This window comes from Tursiops truncatus, chromosome 20, assembly GCF_011762595.2.
Source record: "Tursiops truncatus isolate mTurTru1 chromosome 20, mTurTru1.mat.Y, whole genome shotgun sequence".
In the NCBI taxonomy this organism is placed as follows: Eukaryota; Metazoa; Chordata; class Mammalia; order Artiodactyla; family Delphinidae; genus Tursiops; species Tursiops truncatus.
Window position 1 is genome coordinate 13675131 of NC_047053.1, and position 18232 is coordinate 13693362.

An 18232-nucleotide genomic window follows, 5' to 3' on the forward strand; every position below is an offset into this window, starting at 1 on the left:
ATGGACACCTGGGTCGCTTCCATGTTTAAGCTATTGTGAATAATGCTGCTATGAACATGGGGGTAACAGGTATCTCTCCAGGACCCTGCTTCCAATTCTCTTGAGCATATACTCAGAAGTAGAACTGCTGGATCATGTGATAATTCATTTTAATTTTTTGAGGAACCACTGTATTGTTTTACACAGCAACTCCACCATTTTACATTTCCACCAGCAGTGCACAAGCATTTCAATTTCTTCACCTTTGCCAACACCTGTTGTTTTCTGGTTTTTTGATAGTAGTCATCCTAATGGGTGTGAGGTGGTATCTCATTGTACATTTTTTTTTATAAATGCTGTGTTTTTTTCCAAGAGAAACACTTTATTTATTTATTAATTTTTGGCTCTGTTGGATCTTCGTTGCTGTGCGCAGGCTTTCTCTAGTCGCGGTAAGCGGGGGCTACTCTTCGTTGCGGTGCGTGGGCTTCTCCTTGCGGTGGCTTCTCTTGTTGTGGAGCACAGGCTCTAGACACCTGGGCTTCAGCAGTTGTGGCTCGCGGGCTCTAGAGCACAGGCTCAGTAGTTGTGGCGCATGGGCTTAGTTGCTCCGCGGCATGTGGGATCTTCCCAGACCAGGGCTTGAACCTGTGTCCCCTGTATTGGCAGGCGGATTCTTTTTCTTTTATTTATTTTTTACATCTTTATTGGCGTATAATTGCTTTACAATGGTGTGTTAGTTTCTGCTTTATAACAAAGTGAATCAGTTACACATATACATATGTTCCCATATCTCTTCCCTCTTGCATCTCCCTCCCTCCCACCCTCCCTATCCCACCCCTCTAGGTGGTCACAAAGCACCGAGCTGATCTCCCTGTGCTATGCAGCTGCTTCCCACTAGCTATCTATTTTACGTTTGGTAGTGTATATATGTCACATGCCACTCTCTCACTTCATCCCAGCTTACCCTTCCCCCTCCTCATATCCTCAAGTCCATTCTCTAGTAGGTCTGGCAGGCGGATTCTTAACCACTGCACCACCAGGGAAGTCCCACTCTCACTGTATTTTTTTTTTTTTTTTTTTTTTTTGGCGGTACGCGGGTCTCTCACTGTTGTGGCCTCTCCCATAGTGGAGCACAGGCTCCAGACGCGCAGGCTCAGCGGCCATGGCTCACGGGCCCAGCCGCTCCACGGCATGTGGGATCTTCCCGGACCGGGGCATGAACCTGCATCCCCTGCATTGGCAGGCGGACTCTCAACCACTGTGCCACCAGGGAAGCCCTCACTGTACTTTTGATTTGCATTTTTCCTAATGATTAGTGATACTGAGCACCTTTTCGTGGGCTCATTGGCCATTCATATTATCTTCTTTGGAGAAATGTCTATTCAAGTCCTTTGCCCAGTTTTTAATCAGGTTGTTTGCTTTCTTGTTGTTGAATATTAGGAGTTCTCTAAATATTCTGGATATTAATCCCTCATCAGATATATGATTGGCAAATATTCTCTCCCATTCTATAGGTTGACTTTTTACTCTGTTGATAATGTCTTTTGACACACAGGTTACTGCTACCTTTTGCAGCAACAAAAGTAATATGAGGGACTTCCCTGGTGGTCCAGTGGGTAACACTCGTGCTCCCAATGCAGGGGGCCCGGGTTCAATCCCTGGTCAGGGAACTAGATCCCGCATGCGTACCACAACTAAGAGTTTGCATGCCGCAACTAAGACCCAGAGCAGCCTAAATAAATAAATATATTTTTTAAAAAACTAATATCAAAATCCCAACAACTTAGCAGATAGATAAATGCAGCAAACTTGTTGGGCCACAGTACACAAAATAAAGGAGGGCTCAGAGACGTCTGACATTAAGGAGAAAGCCAAGGAAACTTCTGTTTTCTCATTTCAGAGTGCATTTAACCCTGGACCTGGGTGAGCTGTGCTACAATATATGCTTCTGGTCCAAGGGATGCTGAGTGACAGCTCATGGCTGGTCTGGGCAGCCTCCCCCTGCTACTAGTGGGACAAGTCATGCAAGTTTCCTGCTGTGTATGGGGCAGATCAGTTAAGGAAGTACTCTGTAAGCAGGCAGATCAATATTTTGGTCACTTGGTTGTGGGGTCCTGAAGAAATCGGGATATACTTAATACGAAGGAATAAGTTACTTACTTGCCGGCCATCCTGCCCCACATTTGTTTGACCTCTTACAACAGTTCGAATGCTGTCATCCAGTCTCCTAGCAAAAAAAGTTAAAGGATACAAATCATTAAAATATCTCGATTCCTTCAAGACGAAAAGACAACCCTCAAAACGGGAGAAAATATTTGCAAACGAATCAATGAACAAAGGATTAATCTTCAAAATATATAAACAGCTTATGTAGCTCAATATTAAAAAAACAAACAATCCAATCCAAAAATGGGCTGAAGACCTAAATAGACATTTCTCCAAAGAAGATATACAGATGGCCAAGAAGCACATGAAAAGCTGCTAGACATCAGTAATTATTAGAGAAATGCAAATCAAAACTACAATGAGGTATCACCTCACACCAGTTAGAATGGGCATCGTCAGAAAATCTACAAACAAATGCTGGAGAGGGTGTGGAGAAAAGGGAACCCTCTTGCACTGCTGGTGGGAAGGTAAATTGATACAGCCACTATGGACAACAGTATGGAGGTTCCTTAAAAAACTAAAAATAGAATTACCATATGACCCAGCAATCCCACTACTGGGCATATACCCTGAGAAAACCATAATTCAAAAAGACACATGCACCCCAATGTTCACTGCAGCACTATTTACAATAGCCAGGTCATGGAAGCAACCTAAATGCCCATCGACAGACGAATGGATAAAGAAGATGTGGTACATATATACAACGGAATATTACTCAGCCATAAAAAGGAACAAAATTGGGTCACTTGTAGAGACGTGGATGGATCTAGAGACTGTCATACAGAGTGAAGTAAGTCAGAAAGAGAAAAACAAATATCGTATATTAACGCATATATGTGGAACCTAGAAAAATGATACAGATGAACCAGTTTGCAGGGCAGAAATTGAGACACAGATGTAGAGAACAAACATATGGACACCAAGTGGGGAAAGTGGCGGGGGTGGTGGTGTGATGAATTGGGAGATTGGGATTGACATGTATACACTGATGTGTATAAAATGGATGACTAATAAGAACCTGCTGTATAAAAAAATGAATAAAATTCAAAAATTCAAAAAAAAATCTCGATTCCAGGTTGACCAAAAGAAAAAAAGCTGGGATTCCCTGGTGGCACAGTGGTTAAGAATCCGCCTGCCAATGCAGGGGACATGGATTTCATCCCTGGTCCGGGAAGATCCCACATGCTGCAGAGCAACTAAGCCCATGCACCACAATTAGTGAGCCTGTGCTCTAGAGCCCACGAGCCACAACTACTGAGCCCGCGTGCCACAACTAATGAAGCCCACGCACCTAGAGCCCGTGCTCTGCAACAAGAGAAGCCACAGCAATGAGAAGCCCGCGCACCGCAACGAAGAGTAGCTCCTGCTCGCTGCAACTAGAGAAAGCCCGTGTGCAGCAATGAAGACCCAACTCAGCCAAAACTAAATTAATTAATTAATTTTTTAATTAATTAACATACCCATCAATGTTTGCAGATTGCACTACTTATTCAGAAGAAAAAACAAAGATGTCTGATGACAGGAGGAAGAGTGAGGACTTGGACCTCAGTGAGGGAGCAGCAACAGTAGTGTAGAAGCCAAGCCCAGCACAGACTGATGAGTCACCTTTGTTATTTTTTAAAAGGCTATTTTCACTTAATGTTCAGAGCCATTCAAAAGGACCAATGTAACTTTTAGTATTTGTCATGGAGTAAACCAGAAATGACAAAGTTGCTGAAACTTTATGGGAACAAGCCAGAGAATTCAAAGTAGCCCTCACAAAATCCTTCCTCAGTAACATCCTAGGAACCTTAAAAGGGATGAGGAGCAGGTGCTATATGAAATCCATGCCTCGCCACCTGGGCCCTGATCTGCAGGAGGCGGATCTGTGGCCCCCACTTCCTCTTTCTCCTGCAGCTTAACAGGGGCCATTTAATGGCATCTCAACCAGAGAATTTTATGTCAGTTTATGTCATTTATGTCCTTTTTCATTTGAAGAACCGTTAAAGGTATGGTGAGAGAAAGCTGAAAATAACTGGCTTGCAAGTGATTTTCATTTTTGTTGTTGTTTTGGGATTTTTTTGGCCATGCCATGCCGCGCAGCATGTGGAATCTTAGTTCCCCAACTAAGGATCGAACCCGCAACCCCTGCATTGGAAGCATGGAGTCTTTTTTTTTTTAACATCTTTATTGGAGTATAATTGCTTTACAAAGGTGTGTTAGTTTCTGCTATATAACAAAGTGAATCAGCTATACATATACATATATCCCCATATCTCCTCCCTCTTGCATCTCCCTCCCACCCTCCCTATCCCACCCCTCTAGGTGGTCAAAAAGCACAGAGCTGATCTCCCTGTGCTATGCGGCTGCTTCCCACTAGCTATCTGTTTTACATTTGGTGGTATATATAAGTCCATGCCACTCTGTCACTTTGTCCCAGCTTATCCTTCCCCGTCCCCATGTCCTCAAGTCCATTCTCTACATCTGCGTCTTTATTCCTGTCCTGCCCCTAGGTTCTTCAGAACCTTTTTTTTTTTTTAGATTCCATATATACGTGTTAGCATACAGTATTTGTTTTTCTCTTTCTGACTTACTTCACTCTGTACGACAGACCCTAGGTCCAACCACCTCACTACAAATAACTCAATTTCGTTTCTTTTTATGGCTGAGTAATATTCCATTGTATATATGTGCCACATCTTCTTTATCCACATTCATCTGTTGATGGACACTTAGGTTGGGAAGCACGGAGTCTTAACCACTGGACAGCGAGGGAAGCCTCTCGCAAGTGATTTTGGATCATGGGGGAATTTTCATTTTCTCTGCAAACCGTATAAAACTTAGTGGTCTCTACTACCGCTGTTACAGCTAAAGTCCACCGAAACAATCAACAGGCTTCTTTGTATTTATTTATTTTTGGCTGCATAGGGTCTTCATTGCTGTGCGCAGGCTTTCTCTAGTTGCGGCAAGCAGGGGCTACTCTCCGTTGTGGTGCGTGGGCTTCTCAGTGTGGTGGCTTCTCTCGTTGCAGAGCACAGGCTCTAGGCACACAGGCTTCGGTAGTTGTGGCGCACGGGCTCAGTAGTTGTTGCACATGGGCTCAGTAGTTGTGGCGCACGGGCTTAGTTGCTCTGCAGCATGTGGGATCTTCCCGGACCAGGGCTCAAACCTGTGTCCCCTGCATTGGCAGGCAGATTCTTAACCACTGCGCCAACAGGGAAGTCCCTTCTTTGTACTTTTTAAGGCACCCAACTGAACAAAATATTAACGGCAGAGGTCTTCACCTAAAAACCCAAAGGTTGTCAGGGAAAAAAAAATCATCTCCTGGATTCAAAATGAAGGCTTCTCCTCATCACAAGTTAAAAACAACAACAAAAAAACTATATTTAAAGTAATAACATCAACCATTACAATAATAATTACAACAAACAAACTTTGAGTATCTACCATGTGTCAAAACTGGAAATTCAGACATGGATAAACCAGAATAAGGCTATTTGGCAGAAAGGACATCTGATGACCACCCTAGACATCCTAGATTAATCACAATGTTTAGTCCTGGGACACCACCCACACCAACCAGCAGATCTGACCACATTGTTAGCTGATACATGGCCAAGGGATATATAAACCCAGCTTCATATCTAAGCCTTGGGAATACAAAAAAAAAAAAAAAAGGGTAAATCTGCTAGGGAAATAAAGCCACTAAAAATGTAGCAGAAATGCTTTTGTCTCCTTTTATAATCAACTGTTTTGAACAGCCTGTTACAGATTCCTTCCTTTTTTTTTTTTTCTTTTTTTTTTTTTTCTTTTTTTTGCGGTACGCGGGCCTCTCACTGTCGCGGCCTCTCCCGCTGCGGGGCACAGGCTCCGGACGCACAGGCCCAGCGGCCATGGCTCACGGGCCCAGCCGCTCCGCGGCACGTGGGATCCTCCCGGACCGGGGCATGAACCCGTGTCCCCTGCATCGGCAGGCGGACTCTCAACCACTGCGCCACCAGGGAAGCCCCTTCCTTTTTTTAAAATAAATAATTGAAGACTGATCAAAGAATCAAGTTTTTTGCCACAAGGCTCATATGGAAACCCAGAAAAAAATACTATTTTTAAAAAGATTACCATCTACAGCAAACTTGAGATTTTAGTGTTCTTACAGATAAGTGTGATCCAGAATGTGATTAACTAAATGAACAGCATACTTTCATTAATTATTAATAATCACATGGTGTTACTTACCTTATTTTCAGTCTAATTTTGTTCACAACTTCATCGATGTTTGCCAGAGACTACAATAAAGAAGGAAAGGTGCCAGCTATTATTTCACTTCCTGGAATTCCTCTTTCCAGAGAAATGATGAACTATAATGGCTATTTATGACATCTCAAAGAAACTAATCATACGGTATGATACAATTTTCACTTAAAAAAAATATATATAGGGAATTCCCTGGTGGTCCAGTGGTTAGGACTCCACGCTTCCACAGCAGGGGCATGGGTTCAATCCCTGGTCGGGGAACTAAGATCCCACAAGCCTTGCAATGCAGCCGGGGTGGGAGGGCAGAGGAAGTTTAGCGGTAGTTGGCAACAACTGCAAAATTCAGCCTGGAATTTATTTTTCATAAATAAAGTTTATTGGAAAACAGCCATGTCCATTCATTTACATATTATCGACAGCTGCCTTTGAGCTACAAAGACAGAATTGAGTAGCTGCAACAGAGACTGAATAATCCATAAAGCCTAAAATTGCTATCTAGACCTTTACAGGAAATTTCCTGACCCCTGGTATATAGGATCGTGACAAACTCGTACAACAAAATCCTCATAGCAACAAAAATGAATGAATGATTACAACAGACAACAACATGATGAACCTTACTAACATGATGTTGCGTGCGCACACACATATACACAAACCAGACACAAGAGCATATACTGTATGATTGCATTTATAGTATTTCCAAAGTGAGTGAAACTATTCTCCTGCATTAGAAGTCAGGATAGTGGTTAACTGTGGGGGAGGCAGTGACTGGGAGAGGCAAGAAGGGGCTACTTTATTAATGTTTTATTTCTTGGTCTGGGTGGTGGTTACCTGGCTTTACTCATTTGGTGAAAATTCATCAAGTTGTACATTTAGGATCTGTATACTCCTCCACATTATGTTAAACGTCAATAAATAAATACCTCTGTTTTTTATTTCATGTCTAGGTCCATTAGAAAAAAGCCTGGAAGGATAAACACTATTACTTTGAGTCTATATTAGTAGCTGTAACCTATGAAATCAGTAGCAGTAGTTGTAATCTATGAAGAAGAGGGATTTTAAGTTTTTCTTCTTTTTGCCTATGAGTATTTTCTAATTGCTCTATATTGACAATGCACTGCTATTGCAATTATAATACAGTTATTTCTATTTTTAAGACAATGACAATAAAAACAAATGGACTAGTACCAATTTAGTGAGCTGAAAACATGAGGAAAGGGTGCCCCCTAATGGAATAGAGATGGTACAATTTTATAGCACCATTTTAACTGAAGTTTTCAAAATATAATTTTGTAAGTCCTCTTTCCCTCTCTCCCGATAGATATTTTACCTCAGAAGGAATTGGGGGTGATGCAGGAATTGTGCTTATAAATTGCTAGCAGCAACCTGTGCTGGCAGGAAGAGGCAGGAGCCTTCCAGGCACAGGTCTGATAAGAGAACCAGGTCACACATAAAACAAGATGAAATCTTGCCATTTACGACAAGATGGATGGACCTTGAGGGTATCAAGTGAAATAAATCAGACGGAGAAGCACAAATACTGTATGATTTCACTCATATGTGAAATATAGAAAACAAATAAACAAACAAATAAACAAAATAAATGAGCAAGGGCTTCCCTGGTGGTGCAGTGGTTAAGAATCCACCTGCCAATGCAGGGGACACGGGTTCGAGCCCTGGTCTGGGAAGATCCCACATGCCACGGAGCAACTAAGCCCCTGTGCCACAGCTACAATGCAACTACTGCAATGTCCATGAGGTATATAGATGGATTTTGCCCAAGATTTAGCAATAGTTGAAAGAAATTATAAATCATGCCCTTACTTTCTATTACCTTTTAATTAAGGTCCATGAGAATCTGGGTTGGAAAATGGTATAAATCTGGGGTTGGGGAAATAAAGGTACCCCTGTGTCATAAATTTCCTGAATTACCTGAGAAACTTCACTATACATCACCATGGATGTCGGGACATAATTAGACAAGACATATAACTGAATCTGTGGAACAATAAATGTCTTATGCTACCTTCAGAAGTCTAAAAACAAAAACCCACAAAAACTTATCAGGAAGAAGGGAGAACCTGGTGGTTCCCTATATACATAATTTTCAAATCTAACAATTTGTTGTGGTTAGTTAGCTGTCTTGATAGGCTGGGGTAAATTAAACCTTTTCATGCTTTAAAACTGCTATCTTTATACCATTGCTTCCAAATTTCTATCTCCAGCTAATTCCTAGAATTCATATTTCATAGAAAATGATGAGCTCTTGGGAATCCCCTGGCGGTCCAGTGGTTAGGACTTGGTGCTTTCACTGCCAAGGGCCCCCGTTCAATCCCTGGCCGGGGACTAAGATCCTGCAAGCTGTACATGGTGCAGCCAAAAAAGAAAAAGATGAGTTCTAAAGGCTTTCTGTGAAAGCTCAGAAAAGACGATCACACAGTATGATACCATTTTTTCCAAATTTATTTTAAAAATCAGCATGTCCATCAGAAAAAGTTTGGAGGGATATATGCCAAAATATTAACGGTTATGGCAATGATTGGCTCCAGACTCAAATATCCAACTATGTATTTCTACCTGGATGGCCCAAATATGTTCAAAACTGAGCTCACCTTTACACCCTAATTCTACCTTCCGTAGAACTAAAACTGGCTCTTCCTCCTTACTCCCAGTACAGGATAAAGGGGCCAACACCACCCACAGTCTGCTGGGCTAGAAATCAAAGTTCTGAAATTTACATCTTGAAATAGGAATAAAAGTAGCTTTCTAACTCCAGGCTTATCCTGCCTACCTCATTCCCATTTTTCCCCTATTACATTAGAAAAATCCTGTCTACTTCCCAATTTACTACAGAAAATTGGGGGTCGGGGGGCAACAGGACAGACGCTTTCAACCTAAGGGTATGGTTTCTAATAATATGCTCACTATACAGAGAATTCCACACTAACACAACAACAGTATTTGGCATTAGCTAACCCTCCCCCCCCCCAAAAAAAGCTGGTTACAACGGAGTCTAACTTGAATTTAACTCTCACTTGCTTATCAAGGTCCCTTAGATTATGTAGTATAACACATAATACATCATTAATATTCAGGATGAGCCAGAAGCCACTGCAAGAAGAAAACTCTATACTTACTTGCTCTGTTGGGAACAGGGTGTTGATATACTCCACAGCATTGAAATCTGCTCGATCTAGAGGATCCTGGCTTGGAAATACCTACATAAAGATAGAGAATTAAAAATCACCTATCTTTCTGCCTTGCTTTATGTATTATTTCTTTCCTCCCTATTGGTTGGTAAGTTTTTGGAAGGCAAAGACCATAGCTTTTTTTCATTTTACGAGGCTTAACAACAACAGACGCGCAATAAAATATCTAGTAAAGTAAATCTGTAATTTTCACATCTTAGTAAAACTAACAGAATGTGCAACAGTGAAAAGTTCCAGATATCCACGAAATCCAAGGACAAGGTAAAATAAGTGGGCATTGTACACTATCAGATTAAGCCAGCGGATGACATGGTTGTATTAAGGGAATCTTGATAACAGACTTATTATACACCATGTCGCAGTGATGTCTCAGCAGTAGAATTCACTATGCATCAAAGCGATTATTATACTCAGCGTCAGGAAGTGGAGAGCTGACATTTAGGAACTGTCCATCTCTTTTACAGAAGAAAGCAAGCCGCCTTCTGAGAAATATAGCTAACTCCCTTCAGATGTTGCAATTTGAAGAACATGTATCAAGGTGGGTTGCAAAGCAGTTAAGTGATCCCCTGGGTACTAGATTTCACCAGCTCAAGGCAGTTATTCTGGGAAGCAAATTCTTTTTTGAGGTCTGCTTATTGGAGAAACCTGTGCTAGAATTCAATCTTACCAAGAAATAGGATAAAACTGTGCTCTTCTAAAACCCTTGTCAAACGATAACTGATTGCATTACTTGTTTCTTCTATTGGAGCCCACTAGGTCCAAAGGGAATGAAATGTATGTCTCTGGGAATTCCCTGGCAGTCCAGTGGTTAGGACTCGTGCTCTCACTGCGGGCAGCCCAGGTTCAATCCCTGGTAGGGGAACTAAGATCCCACAAGCCCTGAGGCAAGGCCAAACAAACAAACAAAAAACAAACGAAAAAAGAAACATATGTCTCTTTCTGGCAGATGGAGGTGGGTGGAAAGCAGTGTGACTTGAACACCAAAACTTTTGCCTAATGGCCTGGCATCCTCAGGATCTGCCAAATGTGCTGTGAATGAGTAATCCAACCACTCCAAGGAAAACACACCTAAAAATCTATAAATGGGACAATACAAACAAATAACTTAGTACACTGGCAGACCCATAGTAAGTATTAATGGTCAATAAATATTAACTATCAGTAATAGAAGTAGTAATGTTTAACTTCAAAAAACTTCCCAGTGGTCATTAAGTATGGCTCACCACTCCTTTTCCTAAATCCCCTACACCAACTTCTTTAAGGGAGATTTTTCTCCCTTCATCAGGAGCGATACCCTGTACAAGGGTCTAAATTGCTATTTCTAATATCATCACTCTTAAAAACTCCATACGCTTGAAAAGAGAATTTAGTCACCTAAAGAATTCCTGCAGGGAAGAGAAGCCACCTGGGAATATTCTTCAACCTAACCCAAATTAATCAACAGCAGGAATTCTCAACTAAGTATGGTAAAGGGTTTTTTGTTTTTTGCTTTTAACCTTTGCTCCTCTGCTTTGCGATATGCTTCAAAAATAGAGGTTACCTCCTCCCCTCAATTCCGCGTCACTCACAAGGGGCTAGATGGAGAATCCGGAACACTGCGACACCAGCCTGATAAATGAATGAACAGCCCCGCAACCCCCAAAACCTGAGGTTGCTACCTATGAGGTCCCTTTTTCTAGGTGCATCCTTTAAGGAGACACAGCTCCTTTACCCAAACCCACCAGGACGCCCCACCCTCCAAAGACAATCAAGGCCTAGAAAAGATTCTCTCCCTCCTCTAGATTCAGAAACCCCTTCCCACCACCACCTCCCACCAAAACCTTTCCTTGCCCTTCTGCGCCTAGCTCCCACGTCTCCCACGAAGACCGCTTCCCCGGCGTCCTACCCCATGTCCCACCCCCAGAGCTGCCCCAGCCTCCACACTCTCCTCCCGTCGAGGGGCGGAACGCTCACCTGCTCGATGGCGAGCTGCACGTCGGGCGTGAGCTGCAGCACGGCTTCCAGCTCCTCCACGAACTCCAGTTCCTCCTCCTCCATCATCCTGCCGCCCAGCTCCCTCCCGGCGCCCACCCCTACCCCGAGCCGCACGTCCTGCAGCCACCCACGCCCCAGAATAGCAACCCTCCAGCGGCAGCGCTCCAGACAGCCTGGGCTCTGTCACCCAGTCGGGCACTTCCGGGAAGCCAGGCACTTCCGGGATCCGGGGCATTCTGGGATAGCGGAGGACTGACCTCTGGTCCCAAGGAGGAGGTGTTCCTGTCACCTCCCGGAGTCTCCCTGGGCAACCCTGTAGTCCGGCGGCCCCCACCTGCCCTCACCCCTCCTTAAGATGGTGGGGACCCGCTTCACCTCGCCGAAGGCACCCTCCCCACTTGGGCCCTGGCGCTGGGGACGACCCGGCCGCTCCGGCAGGACCCCCCAGTGAGGGTGCGCCCCAACACCGTCGCGATCGAATGACAGCAGCTCTCACGGGCCGCGAGGCCGGCGATCCTTCTCAGGGGCCCCTTGCTCAGTGGCAGTAGGTGTCCCCCCAGCCATCGGGGGAGAAATGACCCCAGCTGGTAAGTGGCGATGTTGCCAAGGACAATTTGTAGGATGGGAATTTGTCCACTTGACAAGAGTTAAATTCCCCGTGTGCCAAGCTTCTAGGCAGCATTTTCTGGGGGCGTCCGCACCCAGGGGCCCCTTGCTCAGTGGCAGTAGCGGGGGCGGGGAAAAAGATCCAGATTAGGCAGTGACCCGCCCTGGGGAAATGTTGACTTTCTCTGAGACTGAGTAGCTGGAGTCGAAGTCACGGTCCACGAATGATGAGCTGTGCGATCTTGAACAAATTACTACATCGGCCCTGCTTACCCTGCAAGGATGCGGCGAGAGAGAAAAATTAAAATTGCTATGCAAATTTAAGCTAATAATACAGGTAACATGAGTGTGTCTAGCCCTTATGTACCACAAAGGAAAAAGCCAGGTCACCCTGTGGAACCACTTTTCCTCCAGACACAATGAGATAATTGCAGACAAGGGAAGAGTTGTTTTATCAGTTAAACATGATAAAACTCCATGATGAAGTGTCCCTGGCCCCAATGAGCTTTTTTTTTTTTAATCAAAATTGTGGTTAAAAAAAGATGGGAGCAATATAATTTCTAACAGTAAAGGAAGGCTTAAAAATAAAAATTGGTTACATAATAGAATATTACTGACTCAAAATCATGGTTTTTGAAAATTATTTAATGACATGGGAAAATGTGCATAATATATTTCAGAAAGCAAAAATATACAGCATGGTCCCAGTTTACATGTGTGTGTATTTTGTGCCTATAAAAATTATAGCAAGAAATATTACTTTTCTGCAGGCGATGGAATGTATTCTTTGCACATTTTCCCAAAATGTCTATGAGCCTGTAGCATTTTTATAATCAGAAATATAAATGCCTTTTTTTTTTGCGGTACGCTGGCCTCTTACTGTTGTGGCCTCTCCCGTTGCGGAGAACAGGCTCCGGAAGCGCAGGCCTAGCGGCCATGGCTCACGGCCCCAGCCGCTCCGCGGCATGTGGGATCTTCCAGACCCGGGCACCAACCCGAGTCCCCGGCAGGCGGACTCTCAACCACTGCGCCACCAGGGAAGCCCATAAATGCCTTTTTTTTTGTTAAAGGAAATGATAATTTTATCCATCTGTCTTGGATGTTTTTCATTTTTTATATACAGTAAGAAATAATTTATATACAGTAAAATCCACCCATGTCGTTTAGAATGCCGTGAGTTTTAATAAATGCATATAGTCATGTAACCACTGTCACAATCAAATCCTAGGACAGTTCCATCGTCCCCCCTAAATTCTCTCATGCCCCACCTCATCCCCTGGCAACCACTGACCAGATTTCTGTCCCTATAGTTTGACTTTTCCAGAATGTCATATAAATGGGATCATACAATATGTCACCTCTTGAGTCTGGCTTCTTTCACTCAACATAATACATTTGTATATCATCCATGTCGTTGCATGTATCAGTAGTTTATTTCTTCTTGCTGAGTGGTAAATCCACTATCTGGATATACCACAGTTTGTTTATCCATTCCCTGGCTGAAGGACATTTGGGTTGTTTCTAGTTTGGGGCAATTATGAATAAAACTGCTATAAACATTCATATGCAGGTTTTTGTGTGAACATAAATTTTCATTTCACTTGGGTAAATACGCAGAAGCGGGATTGTTGGGTTGTATAGTAAGTCTGTGTTTATAAGAAACCGGTCAACTGTTTTCCAAAGTGGGCTGTTATCATTTTCGCATTCCTGCCAGCAATGGATCAGCGTTCTGGTTGCTCACAGCACTTATATTTAATGATGATAATAATGGCTCACATTTCCTAGCCCTTCCTATATGCCAGGCACCATGCTAAGTATACATTGTTTCAATCTACATGGCAGTTCTGAGGTTGGTAGTTACTATCATCATCTGCTATTCACAGATGAGAAAATTGGGATGTAGTTAAAAACTAACAAAAAACGTTCCCAAGATTCCATAACCAACTCTTCCTGCCATTCATTCATTCATTCAATAAATTTATTGAATGAATAAATGAATGTTCCTTCTGGCAATAGGCACTAGGCCAGGTGCTGGGACTTTAGCAACCAACAAAATAGACCGAGTGCCTGCCTCCACGGAACTATTTCCAGGTATGAAAAGGGTATTCATACTTATAAGCAAAGAATTGTGTTAGGTCTAATGAAAGACAAGTAAAGCATACTATGGAAGACGATATTGATAGAGTGCTCTGATTTTATGTGGGGGGTCAGGAGAGGCTTCTTTGAGGAAGTGACTTTTAAGCTGAAGCAAAGGGTGGGGTGTGAACAGGAGATGACAGACAAAAGGAACAGTATATGCAAAAGCCACGAAGATAGTAGAAATTGGCCAGGGTGATGGGACTTTCAAAGCCAAGGGGAGAATGGAACAAGAGGCCGAAGAAATTGGCAGTGCCAGATGGTGGAGACTCTTGAAGGTCATTTGAGAGATGGGAAACCTTTGAAGGATTGTAAGCAGAGGAGTGACAGGACTGGCTTCACCGGGCCTGTCATCAGCCCTAGTCCCCTCATTTTTGTTTTCTCTGCTTCCAAGTGGCCCACAATGTCATGGAGAGTCATGATACCAGGGTGACCATCTCCAATACAAAGTCATGCTGTCCCATTGCCACTAATTGTCCTTTTACAAGTCCCTTGTCAACTCTCATTGCATTCCCCCTGCAACCCAAACCTTTCCCTATGCTGAAGCTCCCAACTCCATTATCCCCCTTCTCCCTATTTCCAGATAAGATAATAATAATGAATATAAGTTTGGGTTTAAGAGAGTTACATGGTACAAAAGTCTAGGAAGATAAAAGAGCAGAGAGATAGGTGGACATCAGGTGAAGAAAACTGCATTAAATAGTAACAGGCTAGGGCTTCCCTGGTGGCACAGTGGTTGCGAGTCCGCCTGCCGATGCAGGGGACACGGGTTCGTGCCCTGGTCCGGGAAGATCCCACATGCTGCGGAGCAGCTGGGCCCGTGAGCCATGGCCGCTGAGCCTACGCGTCCGGAGCCTGTGCTCTGCAGCGGGAGAGGACACAACAGTGAGAGGCCTGTGTACCGCAAAAAAAAAAAAAGTTTTATGTCCTAAATATAATATTGTTCAAGATTCGATAGCTTCCTCCACCCCAATCCCCCTTGGAGATTCGTTGCTTTGAGAGATCACTCCCACAGCCATCTCTAGTCTCCACATCTTTTCTGTCCACACTTGGCTTTCTCTCCTTAGTGTCAGTCACACATTTTCAAATGCCTGTGAAAATCTTCACTTTGTTTATCATTTCTCTTTTTCTTTGCCCTCACTGCCCTAGCCTAAGCACATTTATCTGTTGGGTTTAGAGTTTCGCATTTGATGGCGAGGCACTCCAGTAGTGCAATCAGTTAGCTCCCGGGGTACTTATACAGAGTTTTACGGGCAGATTTAATCCACTACACCAAATGATAGCAAATGGTTTCAGGGACTAATACAATATAGTGCATTTACATAGTACTTTAATGAACAGTTTAAATGTTTTCATATATGTTATTATTATTATTATCTTGGCTAGAAGGCTTGTGCGATCCTAGTTCCCTGACCAGGGATTGAACCCAGGCCCCCTGCAGTGGAAGCTCGGAGTCCTAACCACTGAACCACCAGGGAATTACACATATATGTTATTTCTTTTTTTAAAAAAGTTTTTAAATTTTATTTATTTATTTTTGGCTGCATTGGGTCTTTGTTGTTGTGCGTGGGCTTTCTCTAGTTGTGGTGAGCGGGGGCTACTCTTCATTGCAGTGCGCAGGCTTCTCACTGCGGTGGCTTCTCTTGTTGCGGAGCACAGGCTCTAGGCTCGTGGCCTTCAGTCGTTGTGGCACGTGGGCTCAGTAGTTGTGGCTTGCTGGCTCTAGAGCGCAGGCTCAGTAGTTGTGGCGCATGGGCTCAGTTGCTCCACGGCATGTGGGATCTTCCCGGACCAGGGCTTGAACCCGTGTCCCCTGCATTGGCAGGCGGATTCTTAACCACTGCGCCACCAGGGAAGTCCTTCATATATGTTATTTCTTAGACTTCTCCATAGTTCTTGATGTAGGTGGGACAGTAGGGTGAGAAGCCAAGGTCAGGCAGCTAAGTGCTGGCCTGCTAAGATGACACCAAAGTCTGTTATGTTCAAGTGTTTTTGCTCTTAATGCCTCTCAAACCTACCTGAGCCAGGTCCTGTTACAGCATTACGTATAAAAATCAAGGCCATTACTTTTCAACAGCTTATGTGACACTTTCACACTTTAAAAAATGATGCTTCCTCAAAAGTATGTTAAATGAATGTCATTTCTTCTTTTTTTTTTTTTTGGCCATGCTGCACAGCTTGTGGGATCTTAGTTCCACAACCAGGGATTGAGCCCGGGCCCTTGGCAGTGAGAGCGCAGAGTCCTAACCACTGGACCACCAGGGAAGTCCCTGAATGTCATATTTTTTTACATATTACCTTTCATATAATTTTCAAGGCAGTGTGCTTTATCAGATTTCTAACTATAGTTTTCAAAACCCTCATACACTTGTACAACATGGGAAAATGTAAAAGTCATTCTTAATTCACCTCACCCCACGGACACAAAACCGACACACGCCCATACACACTTCTCTCCCCACACTGTTAGTCTGGTGTTCCCCTTCCAAACCTTTCTTTGCGTGATTATGTAGCAATATACGTACAAGCACATTTATAGTTTTTTTTAAACTGTAATTTACATCTCACTGTACTTATTGTTGTGATTTGTTCTTTCCCCTTTAAATTTCCAGTATGTTCTGGAGATCTTTCTCTGTATTTTGGTCTATCTCTCCTTTTAGAGGCTATGTAGCATTCCATTGTTTGATCATACCATAAAATATTTTGTCAGACGGTCTCCCACTTGACTTACGATAGTTCAATTTACAATTTTTCAACTTCATGATAATGCGAAAGCAATACGCATTCAGTAGAAACCATACTTCGGATTTTGATCTTTTCCCGGGCTAGCAGTGTGCTGGGTGAATACACTCTCTTGCGATGCTGGGCAGGGGCAGCGAGCTGCAGCTCCCTGTGAGCGAGGCAGTCAAGGGTAAATAACTGGTACTCTTACCCATTCTGTTTTTCACTTTCAGTACATTACTCAATAAATTGCATGAGATGTTCAACACTTTATTATAAAATAAGCTTTGTGTTAGATGATTTTGCCCAAATGTAGGCTAATGTATGTGTTCTGAGCACTTTAAGATGGGCTAGGCTCAGCTATGTTGTTCAGTAGGTTGGGTATATTAAATGCATTGTCAACTTACGGTATTTTCACCTTACCATGAGTTTATCGGGACATAACACCACCATAAGCTGAGGAAGATCTGCATTCCACTACTGGATATTTAGATCATTCCTAATTTTTCTTTGCTATTACAAACAATGCTGAATCCTTGCAATACATATTTATACTTCTTTCAGCACTGAGAAAAGTGTCTATAACCCTCATATCTTTATGTACACTGGAAATTATCAGTCTTGTAAATATTTACTTGCACATAATCTCTAATTCACACAAGCTTTATTATTTATTTATTTATTTGGCTGCGCCGGGTCTTAGTTGCAGCACGCGGGATCATGGTTGCTGCGTGTGGGATCTTTAGTTGCAGCACATGAACTCTTAGTTGCGGCATGTGGGATCTAGTTCCCTGACGAGGGATCAAACCCAGGCCCCCTGCATTGGGAGTGCAGAGTCTTAGCCACTGGACCACCAGGGAAGTCCCACATAAGCTTTAGAAAGAGCTTATGGAGTCCATTAAAAACACGCTGGGATTTTGACTGGAATTGTATTGAATTTAGACATCAATTTGGGGAAAGTTGACATGTTTACAACATTGAATTTTTAGGCCATGCTCTCCATTTATTTAGGTTTTTATGTCTTTCAGTAAACGTCTGTGGCTTTCTTCATATAGGTCTTGCATATTTCTTGTTAGGTCTAAAACTAGTGATTTTATAAATTATAAAAAAATTGTAAATGGTCCTCTTTTTCTATTACCATTTCTAATTGTTATTTGTTGGCTTATAGAAAAGCCATTTATTTTTGTGTGTCAATTTTGTATCTG

General features: G+C 43.0%; 1 protein-coding gene across 3 annotated transcripts in view; it reads right to left on the minus strand.

The window, feature by feature from the left end:
* The window catches only part of VPS53 (VPS53 subunit of GARP complex), a 126005-nt gene extending 114190 nt beyond the window's left edge, over positions 1-11815 (minus strand). For all 3 annotated transcript variants that reach the window (XR_004523908.2, XR_004523910.2, XM_033847718.2), the window contains exons 1-4: positions 11544-11815; positions 9519-9599; positions 6361-6410; positions 2140-2206 (exon numbers count right to left, since the gene is read on the minus strand). Coding sequence is in view for 1 of the 3 variants with exons in the window: in XM_033847718.2 (XP_033703609.1) it covers positions 2140-2206; positions 6361-6410; positions 9519-9599; positions 11544-11630 (285 nt within the window). In the remaining 2 variants the exon portion in view is untranslated. The remainder of the gene's footprint in view (positions 1-2139; positions 2207-6360; positions 6411-9518; positions 9600-11543) is intronic.
* Between the last annotated feature and the right edge of the window lie 6417 nt (positions 11816-18232).